Consider the following 11,591-nt stretch of genomic DNA (forward strand, 5'->3'; position numbering starts at 1 on the left):
GAGCGATCGCCACAGTGTGTGTCTGCCTGTCTGTGTGTGTCTGTCTGTCTGTGTGTGTCTGTCTGTCTGTGTGTGTCTGTCTGTCTGTGTGTCTGTCTGTCTGTGTGTCTGTCTGTCTGTGTGTGTGTGTTCTCCTAATTGCGTGGGGAAAGTTTTCGAGGGGTCTGTCTGTCGCCGCATTCAACATTGTGCAATTTTTATCTTTAGCAAAACTAACACGATATGCAAGAAATGCGCCCAAAACGTGAAGCAGTTTGGAACGGTGAGTAGGATCTTAGTTCTAAATATTGGTAGTTAAGTTCATTCGCGTTTTAAATTAGCAACAACCAAAAAAAGTTCTCTTGCAACTAAACTTATTTTCTTTTTTTGGAGAAGAACAAAGATTACCTTTCAGAAAGGTGATGCAAATTACTGGCAGCTCTTGATTTCCTTTGTGGCTTACAGTTTCTGTTTGCAAATTGAAATCTGTTGTGATTATACATAGCTTAACAGTTACGAATAATACAGCTATGCATAGCAAAACAATGTTATTTCTCTTTACGCATGTAAAGTTATTCTTCATGTATTCTCATAAGCGCACACTTGATGGCAGAAAGACTGTTAGCTGCCTGTGTTTTTAACGAGTGGTAAATGTGGAAGTCTAATAACACCATGTACTTTATATTATGTAAGTTTTAAAATTTTTAAATGCGTGTTAATCATGTTGAGCTATTAAGTAGAAAAGATGTTGTGAGTGTTAGCTGCTTGCATGTTACTGTGCATTTTCTTGTCTTGAATTTCAGCTTCAGTTCTGTTACAAAAATTAATTTTTTAAATATATGAATACACAGACTGTATCTGAGTGCCCTGCAGGTACTAGTTTATAGAAGGTATTGAGATAATCTTGTTGTGAAGCAAAAGTGCATAACTTCTATATACTTGATAAAAACCATATTAGATGAAATTCAGCTTATTTGAGAAACGTAACAGCTGTTGGTATGTAGTCAGGCAGTTTGTGAATGTAAATGTAAACTGAACAAAGAACATTGTTTTAAAAGCTTAAAATGTAGCGAAATGAAGTGCAAGACAGATCCAACGTTTTTAAATCAGTAGTTCATCAAAAAAAGGAACTGCGTTGAAGATAATCAGCCATTTCTACCCTATGAAAACTGACAGCAATTTTATTTTCCAGCAGTGTATTATTCTAGTTGAGCATGTGATATAACAGTTGATAACCTGATCTGATGTTATCTGAAGTCTTTTGTTCTTTTATTTTTTTTAAAAAGTTTCCTGCAGAGTTGCAGGGATCAGGATACTAATCTTGGAGCTGTAGAGTTATCAAATCCATGAGTAGGGGAGAGGGATGTTTTCAGAATCTTCCAATCTAAAAAATGACTTGATTACTCTTCTTCCAAAGTTTTTTAAGTAATTTCTTTAGTAATGTAGTAAAACAGAGAGAAAATGTCATTGTATTTAAAAAAAAAAAAGTAAAAAGAGGAAGGGGTAGAGGTGAGCAATCACATTCATTGTATGTGTTTCTTTCATTGAATATAATATGCACATGAGTTTTCATGGAAAGTCCAGACTGCTGTTGACCACTGAAGGAGCATCATTTTAGGGGAAAAGATGAGTACTGAAGATAGAAATGGTAGGAAAGAGGTTCTTTAAGATAGGTTATATGAAGCCCTAGTAGTTTAGAAGCATCATTGTGTGATTTGAACTACCTGTGTGCATTACGGAAACTGTAAATGTATTAACTTCAGTTCAATTTACCTGTTTTTCAGCCCAAGCCTTGTCAGTATTGTAACATTATTGCAGCGTTTATTGGCACAAAATGTCAGCGGTGCACCAACTCGGAGAAGAAGTACGGCCCACCTCAGACATGTGAGCAGTGCAAACAGCAGTGCGCTTTTGATCGAAAAGAGGAGGGAAGGAGGAAGGTAGGCTTTGTTCCACAGCTGTAGTGGCTTAGGCTGACAACAATGTTCCTCCTTCATAAGAGAAAGATTAACAGGAATGTATCTTAAGTTCACTAATATTACATTAAAGTTGGTGTGCTGTGCTTTACAATATTTGAATTAAATTTTGCAACTTACAATTATCTTAGCTGCTCGGCTAACTTACTTTAAATTAAATCACACTTTTTAAAAATCAGCTTAAGTGGAAGCTGTTAGTCGTAGCTGAGTGGTTCCCTGTGCTTTGATTTTATTTTTGTTTCCCCATCCGTTGGATCTTACGTATGTCTGTAGCTTGAATCTGTCACTTTATTTCTGATTTGCCTGCCTTGCCTTAAAGTACAGCAGCAGAGAGGTAGACTGCTCTGTGCAGCCCTTTGTGTTCTGTTTTCTTAAATAGCTTTGGTGAGTGCCACTTTCTCATTCCAGAGGTGCTGAGGAAATGACCTCAAACGCTTCTTGCCTGAGCCCAAGAACAATGCTGTTTTTACAGAAGAATTTACTTGGTACAAGTAACACGTTGGCTGGACATCTTGATTCTGCCTGGAATATGATGGGTTGAGAGAGGGTACATGGTGTCTAAACTAAAAATGATGTGTCCCTTTAAAAAGTTACTGTCACTGCTGTGATGTAGAGCAAGTCCAACATTTGCTAAGACTGCTTCGTAGCGTAACTTTAAATGACAAAAAGAAATGGGATATGATTCACTTTACTAAAGGATAACGTGCATACAATGGAATGTGATAGTACTGTTCTGTACCAAAGACACGTCTGGATTTTTCCCAGAGATAACAGATGAAGTGAAACAATTTTTTTCTTGCAGATATTTAAGTACATCTTTCTAGTGCAAGTATACTTGGAAAAAAAAAAACCCTGCTATGATTTATTTCCCAAAAGGTTGATGGAAAGTTGTTGTGTTGGCTTTGCACACTGTCCTACAAGAGAGTGCTACAGAAGACAAAAGAACAGAGGAAGAGCCTAGGATCTTCACATTCTAACTCCTCATCCTCATCTCTTACTGAGAAAGACCAGCATCATTCAAAACACCACCACCATCACCACCATCATCATCGTCACAGCAGCAGTCATCATAAGTAAGTATTTCAACAATTAAAGTAGCTGTTGGTACCTCTTCCTGTGCTGTGTTCTGTTGATACTGAGATCAAATCAAAGGAAATAAGAAATGCTGCTTAAAACATGACATCGAAAGCAGTAGCAGAATGTTGTTCTGCCATGGTCTGTCAAAATCCTGTATTCTTACAATTTGGGTGAAGGGAGAGTGGCAAAAAGCAGAAATTCTTGGTGATCATCAAACTAGTCAATGTTAAAATTGGTAGCAAGTCTAGAAAAGAAACCCATGGAACGGCTACAGAAACAAGTTACTGAGGGATAAACTTGAATTTGGCTTTCTGAGCAGTAACTGCTGTGTGATAACTGCTATTTTACATGCATTTACCATGGGTTAAAAGGCATGTATTAGCAGTGAGCACAGAACAGCTGCTTCGCTCAGAAAACTCACCATAACTTACTTCATTCTGACGTGTTTGTGTGCACATACGTGCAGTTAAATGGAGAAGCAGAAGCAACGGTGTGGGATCACCCTCAGTCTAGAACCAGTTTGTATCTCTTCGCTAGTTTTTATAATCAAATCTTGCTGGAATAGACAGTCTCTGAGTGGCTGTCATAGAGACATAGGAAAATAACACTGTCAATTCAGTCACTGGCACTCTGATAACATTTCACACTGTTTTATCTCATCTTCTGCAACTTTTCTCAGCATGCCATCCCTGGCCATGGCATACGCAGCGTACCAACCTTAATGAACATACCCAGTTTATTTAGTTATAAATCACAGAACTGATTTTTTTTTTTTTATGCCAATATAATAGTCGTCATGATTCTTATTTTCACTGGTAGGCTTATGGCAGCATAATTTTAGAACTACTTGTTTTATTTTTAATTTTGTGATGGATAGTAAATACTACAGCTGCAATGGTAATGACCCTGACTCCAGACATATAAACACTTTGATTCTCACCTTCGCTTTTCTGGTACTTACAGTTTTCCATCTTGACTGAAACTTGCCTGACTAAGCGTGACTTAAAGATAGGAGCAAAATAAGATGGAATGATATTGGGAGTGAGGAGAAGAGAAATGCACACACTTTCACTTAAAAAAAAGGGAAAAATAATTTATTTTTTTTTTTTTAAGAATGTGAAGAAGAAAATTACTCATCATGCAGAGAGTTGTTGTACTGTTCCTGTTCTCTCAAATCGCTGCTGGAAATTGAATTGAAGCTAAATCTAATTGAATGCATGTGGCAAAGATATATTAAAAATGAAATAAAAATGAGTTAGCTCTTTACTACAGAATAGAGCTTCTAATATACTTGAGAGTTATAAAAGTAAGCATCTTTCTGTACCGATCGTAATGTTCCTGGTTTGGCACCTTTTTTCTATAGGCTGCCATGGGTCCATTGCTTCTGGTCCAATAAATATGACTTTTTTCCCTATCCTTTCATTGTTAAGATGAAACAGTAGAGACAATGAGGTAGAAATACAGATTCACTGAACTATTTCGTTGAGTACAATCTTCTACATTCTGCCATTCCTACATCAATGGTGTTTATTAGCTGCTTTTGAAATTACTGAAAACAAATCTTTAGACCTGAATAGCAGTTACTTTCAGGGATCCAAAACTTAGCTTTGGTCTTGTGCCACCGCATAAGCAACACTTCAGGCAATGTTCGGATGGCAGCAGGGGAGGCCCAGGAATGCTGCTTTAGACCAGCGTGCTGAGTATAAGATTAGCAATATAAAGTTCACAAAAATTGGGAGGTACCAACGCAAAGGTTTAACCATCAGTCTTGAAATCTACCCCTTGTGTCTTAAAAATAGTGTGATCATTTAGCCAAGAAATATTTTTATAGCATCCTGACATAGGAAAGAGTCATCACGAATATGACAGATAATACAACTGCCCAATTGAAAATTCATAATTGTAAACTTTCTTTACTAAAAAAAAATAAAAAGGCGGGGGGTGGATTTTTCTTAAGTACAGAAACCATTCACATAAATTTAGAAATAATGGCATGTTTGGTCAGTTACCAAATACGTTTCACATATTTCAGAATCAGCAGTCTGAGTCCAGAACAAGATCAGGGACTATGGAAACAGAGGTAAATATGATACTATTTATTAATTCCTTTTAATTTATCTTGCAGTTTTCATTTAAAGGACTTTTTTCTTGCATTTCTGGCTAGTCTCTAGCATTCCACCTAGGAGAATGAGTTAGTTATTTTACATGTACCAAATGGTGATATTAGAGAGTTATATAGTATGAGGCTTTAGGTTTACATTTTGTTTGATTTCAGCCATAAATCCTCTGCAGCTATTCAGAATGAAACTCCAAAGAAAAAACCCAAACTGGAATCCAAGCCATCAAATGGAGATAGGTAAAGTTATATTTTTGTAAAGCTGAGCCATTTCAACCAAATAGAGCACTGATACGTGGCCAGTTGCTTCTTTTCTTTTCTTTTTGGTTTTTTTTTTGGTCTGAAGAATGAGGGAGGTGAAACTATTGTCCAGCCAGACAGATTATTGGGTGGTATCTGAGCACTGTCAGTCAAATAAATGACTTTATTAGCAGAAAACTGGCACTGTGTTCCTGCTTTTAAGCTGTTTGGGGTGAAATTAAATAAAGCTTATGTAGGAGGCGACAATTAACAACGAAACAGTATTGCTTAACATCGGTGTTTTATCAGTTAGATGCGGGGTTGAACCTGCCGCTTTAAGCTGACCTAGTGTCTAGAGAAGTCTTTTGGACCTTAATGTGTGAGACTGAATCTTTATTCTGTCTCTGGCTAAACAGTTGGAATAAAGATAAAAGGGGCTGAATTCAGTCAAAAGGTATTTGTCCCCCTCAAAGCTAATACTTAATTATATTTCTGCAGGTGTATGTAATGTGTGCCATTAGTAAGGTAATTTGCCAGTTGCATCCATTTCTGTCAGGTACATACTTTTTTTGCATTAGTCCTTAAGGATGTTTGTGGAATTATTAATTATCCAATTTGAACTTTTTAAAAAAAGTTACTGTTTCTTCCTTTTGATGCTGCAAGTAACTACTGTTTTTTATTTTTAGTAGCTCTATAAATCAGTCAGCAGACAGTGGAGGAACCGACAACTTTGTCCTCATAAGTCAGCTGAAAGAAGAAGTAATGTCACTTAAACGTCTTCTGCAGCAAAGAGATCAGACTATTTTAGAAAAAGATAAAAAGGTAACAATTCCGCCTGCTTAATAAGAACTTTATAATTTTGTTTTCTATTTTGTAATCTCCTAACAATGTCAAAATGGTGAGATAAAACAAAAATCAGATACAATTTTTTTATGTAGCAACTAACAAGATCTTGCCATTTAAAGGACACATTTGGGACTTTTTGTATCATGAATATATTTTGACTCTTAAGTCAATGAGGAATTTATCTTACCTCACTTCAGCCATCTAGAAACTAGCCATCTGGTTCATTGTTACTCAGGCTGCGTGCCACAGGCAATGGATAAAATGCCAGACAGTGGTTTCTATGTTTTATGTATTCTAAACTGAGTCACGGCAATGATCCCAAGGCAGGGGGGTTGGAACTCGATGATCTTTAAGGTCCTTTCCAACCTAAACCATTCTATGATTCTATGATCCCGGATACCTACATTGGCTGATGGGCACACAAGATAAGAGGAGGACTAAGACTAGTAACCATTCATAGCTTTTGTTTAGTTTTAAACTGAAGCAACTGCAGCCATAGTTAATGAGTTGGTGTCCAAATTTATATGCACAGTGTATGAAAATTAAGTGTTTTAATTTAAAAGATTGGTAGTGTACATGTAGCGTAGGTTATCAAGTCTTCGTGTATGGTCAGAGACTAGAGGAAAAGCTTGGATTGGATGCCTGGCAGTCCCTAAAAGTTAAGCAAAAGAGTCAGGCCCAAATGTTGCCTGGGGACATAGCAGAGGAGTTGGACTAGATGATCTCTAGAGGTCCCTTCCAACTCTGAAAAATTCTGTGATTCTGTGAAATGGCTGCAGTGAAACTTGTACAAGAGGTTCGTCCTTCAAACAACCTAATGACTAACAAGAAAAGAGAAATAACTACAAATATGTACTTTGCCTTTCTTGAACGTATTTCTCTGCCATCTGATTAACTAGGTGCTTTTAAGACACTGTCTGTAACGGTGGCTCTAGGATGTCTGTTCAGGATTCAGTAGGTTATGGAATTGTATTAAAAATAAATTTACTGTATTTTTCAAGTGAAATTTTGATTATAGATGCATGGTGGCCTATCAAAACATTGATGGTTAAGAAAGGCTCTTTGATCCTGAAAGGAAAATGCTTCCGCTTTTAAACCATAGTTTAGTATCTTCATTTCTACACTTGAATGTGCTGTGTAAAGGATATTGAATCTTTTTTCATTTCTATCACTGTTACAATATACCTAGTGTTGGAAGTACTTGCTGTTTCAAGCCTTTAAGCAGTTAATGTGAAAGAGCTGAAGAGCCTGACATGGATTCTCTTTAGGTGTTTTCTTCAAAGGACAGACATTAAGGCCCTGATCTCTCTCTTCTAAAGCCAGTAGAAGATCATGAGCCAGTAGGAAATTCACTTATCTCTTTTTGTATGTGATCTAGTGGGCAAAGCTAACAAAAGGGTTAGATAAGGAAATGTCACCTACTTCTGCATAACCACTGCAGTAGCTTGTTTTGTGCTGTTACCATAGGGAGACCATCTAATAATTTTAATGTCCCCATTGCTAAAACTATTTATTTGACCTCGGAGTACTTTAAACTTAGGCTCTTTCAGGTATGAATTACTCACTTCCAGAATGTCGCATACTTTCTTCAGCTGCTTAGGGGGGGAGGAAAGCTGAACACATCGTATAATGTTTGCATGGCTGAAAAAATTAAAGAATTATAGAATGGTTTAGATTGGAGGGGACCTTAAAGATCATCTAGTTCCAATGAATGCACTGTGGATCTTTTTGACTGTGAGACAGTAAATGTAAAGTCATGTACTGGGATAAAAGCCTGAGCCAGGCCTGTGGGAGATTCCTGCTAAGATCTTGTCCCAAGATTTGTACAGGGACAGCATTTGAAGAGTTTGGAGCGCTCCAAAAGAAAAACCTCTGAAATGTGTAACATATGGCAACAAAACCAGTATGCCAGCTTTACAGACAGTCCTCGTTCGTCGCTTTTTGTTAAGAGTCAAGATCTCAGCCAGGTCATTACCAGTGCTTATTGTTTGCAGTTCTAGCTTTGTTTTGCTTTCTGAACAAAATGTTAGTGAAACACCGAGATGTTACTGTGGGGCCCTGGGACTTGGTCGATAGGAAGGGACCGCGATTTGCTGAATGTTCACAGGTAGTGCGTTTGCTCATCTGGTTGCATACTTTGCTATGGCACAATAATACCACTAGTTTTCTTGATGTTTAGTTTGTGGTGTGTGGGTTTTGCTCTGGGTCCTTTGAATTTACAGCAGCCGTAAGTACATACCTTGAGCAGCAGTCTGGGTACAGTGAGGTATATATCCTTGTGCCGAGATACCCACACTTTGTTTAGGACCATTTGGTTGACAGTTCTTTGGAATACCTTGTCTCACTCCATGTGATTTGACACATCCTAAGGTTGGTGATGGCAGCCTTGGTAGTCATTTTAGGAACGTGTGTTCTGGTTTGTTATAGTAAGCTTCTTTGCTAGCAAAGAGGCTTCATTTCCTGGTAAATCCAAATTGACCAGAGAGGTTCAAAATAGCCAGGTGAATGTGGGATGCTTTCAGGAACTAAACTTTTTAAAGAAGTGGTTCTTAGAACTTCTGGGTTCATATAGAACAAACTGTTAGTTGTTCACCCAGCTGCACATGCTTCCAGAAGCAGCATTCAGCTGCTTGGATAGAAGCATATATCGCAATTTAGAAACCCCTGCCTTAGTGTATGTCATCTGCATCTCTGCCTGTCTCAGGAGAGACCCAGTGGCAGCAATATCACACCACACCTTCAGAATTAAATCGTAAGTTAAGTAATTTTAAATTACACATTTCTAGTAACACACTTTAATTTACTATTGTTGTGGATCAAGAAGCAGTGAAACTCTGGAATGTATACTTCTGTTTAGGACAAATTGTAGCATAAAGGACACAAAGGAATCCTTCTGTTGTCTTCGTATGGAAGATTTTTCATGTGTTACCATACCATGTAACTGAAGAGACATAACTGAAGGTTGTGATAAGTATCTCACAGCTGAAAGAACAGCTAACGTTATAAATGATTAGTCTTGTATTTGAATTTTTTGTGTGTTGAGGATTAACCTTCTTTATACAAAATCCTGAGCAAACAATACGGTTATATAAATACAGTTGTTTTCTTCATATAAAATAGACTTACTTACTTTTCAAGCTACTTCTCAAGTGTTGAGCTTTCAATACTACAATAGTAAATAAATACAGTATTTCCTGAGATCCCTGAGGCTTCTGTAAAGATTTCACAGATTGATTAGAAGATATGTTCTGTAGCAGTCTGAGGAATCTTCATAGAATTTTTTTTTTCAGTTGACAGAACTGAAGGCAGACTTCCAGTATCAGGAGTCTAACTTGAGGACAAAGATGAACAGTATGGAGAAAGCTCACAAGGAAACTGTGGAACAGTTGCAGGTGAGTAATTGCTTATCAGTACTTGAGGGATACCTCAGATGAAATTCTGTATTCAGACTGTTACTCATAGCAATGAAATAGTACCAAGTTCTTGAATGGTCATTACTACATTTAACTTTGGATGGATTACCTGCTGTAGGTGACCCTGCTCTGGCGGGGGGGTTGGACTAGGTGATCTCCAGAGGTCCCTTCCAACCCCGACCATTCTGTAATTCTGTGGTTGTACAGCAGTTCTGCAATCAAAAGGCAATCTCCATATGAAATAAACTCACTGTAAGAATTGCTTTCTAACTATAAGAGATAGAGACTTACCTTACATGCTTTCGCAAAGATTATGTTATTTTTTGTGTCTGTTCTCTGATGTTTACTCAGTTGTCAGTGTGCTATTGATCTGATTTAATGGCTCAGCGTAACACAAGCGATGCTTAAATGTCTTGTTAAAGCATATATCTACGCTATCAGGAAGAAAGCCTGAATTAGTTGCCTTATAAATCACAGACTGAAGAGATACTCACTGCAATATCTCGGACAGTAAATTTTGCAATACAGGAAATGTGGTTACCTTTTCTGGTAAAGAAGGAATATGCATATCAAAAAGCATATAGAAATCTTTGAAAAGTGATCGCTATCTTCATTGAATGTTCTCAGCATGTACAATTTGAGAATTAAATGCAATGGGAAATTAATGCATGACGCTACTATCTGAGATGTTTCAGTAATTCATAAAACTTTTTTTTTTATCTGTATTGCAGGCCAAAAACAGAGAACTGCTCAAACAGGTTGCAGCGTTGTCAAAGGGTAAAAAGTTTGATAAAAGTGGGAGTATACTAACATCTCCTTGAGGAACTGGTTATTCATGGGGTTTGCTACTCAATGTAAATTTGAGTAATTCTGTGAAGCCCTTAAAATCCTGTGTAGTGGAAAAAAATATTTTTGCACACCAGATTAGTTGGCATGTTTCCTACACGTTTTTATAATTAATATGCAGCTTTTTTTAGTTACTGTTCAGATGAAATACTTCAACTGGCTTGAAGAATGTTTTTATTTTTTTGATATTGGAAACTTTTTGCCAGCAATAGTATTAAACAATTGCATAGAGAACATAGCAGTGCTCTCTCTAAAAGGACAACATGCAATAACAAACTAGGTGTACTTTTTACAAAGCAGCAACCGAGTCTTTTAAACTACACTGATGTCAGCCAAAAGTTTATGAATCTGCAGTGACACTGAACACTGATTTCTGGCAACTGTTCTTTTACTTCGTATCAGAATATAAATTTAGAATGGAAATCATGGTGCTCTCAAGTGAAACTAAAAAAAGGCATATATGTATGTGTAAATACAACTGTAACGGTTATATTCTTAGTTATAACAAGTAATTAGTGTTTTACATTCTTGTGATAGGGATTTACTGAAAGATTATCTATTGTACAGTAACAGAGGCAGTGTGGTTTTTGTAAGATTTACTGTAGATTTTTCTTGCAAGTGCCTTTCTCCAACTGTTTATTTATAGGAATGTTGGTATTTTGTACATAAGGTTTTTATGTTTTAAAATCATGTTTAATAAATGTTTTATGTAAATATAAATGTGTGTACAGAGGAATCTGAAACAAAGATCACAGTGGCTAGTGCAGTGCTTGAAGCAGCATTAAGAGCTAGCTAATTGATGGACAGTGAGTATTGGCTTTAGGTAACCTTTGTAGCTTGTGTCTGTGAGGTGTAGAATTTTGTTAGTGCTGCTCATGCCAAACACTTCCTGAACAAAAAACAAAATGTTTTTTGCCACACTGGAGTTTAGTGGTTTGTTTATATGTTTTGCCCATTTGGCACAGCGCTAATTTTAATTCCGTAGCAGACGTTGTACTCCCAATGTTACATCCTTAATTGGTGATGCACACTCAGTTTTAAAAAAAATTGTTCCCCCTTGTCTGATTTAATGTATTTAGTGGTAACTTATGGTGATTC

General features: G+C 36.9%; 1 protein-coding gene across 1 annotated transcript in view; it reads left to right on the plus strand.

Annotated features, from left to right (window-relative positions):
- Positions 1–11,207, plus strand: part of FAM76B (family with sequence similarity 76, member B) — a 16,056-nt gene extending 4,849 nt beyond the window's left edge. Inside the window, exons 3-10 of the mRNA XM_009881232.1 lie at positions 208–262; positions 1,764–1,919; positions 2,832–3,028; positions 5,065–5,112; positions 5,308–5,388; positions 6,075–6,210; positions 9,525–9,626; positions 10,379–11,207. Coding sequence (XP_009879534.1) covers positions 208–262; positions 1,764–1,919; positions 2,832–3,028; positions 5,065–5,112; positions 5,308–5,388; positions 6,075–6,210; positions 9,525–9,626; positions 10,379–10,468 — 865 coding nt within the window. The 3' untranslated portion in view covers positions 10,469–11,207. The remainder of the gene's footprint in view (positions 1–207; positions 263–1,763; positions 1,920–2,831; positions 3,029–5,064; positions 5,113–5,307; positions 5,389–6,074; positions 6,211–9,524; positions 9,627–10,378) is intronic.
- The last annotated feature ends 384 nt before the right edge of the window (positions 11,208–11,591 follow it).

This window comes from Charadrius vociferus, unplaced genomic scaffold (assembly GCF_000708025.1).
Source record: "Charadrius vociferus isolate BGI_N301 unplaced genomic scaffold, ASM70802v2 scaffold1, whole genome shotgun sequence".
NCBI lineage: Eukaryota > Metazoa > Chordata > Aves > Charadriiformes > Charadriidae > Charadrius > Charadrius vociferus.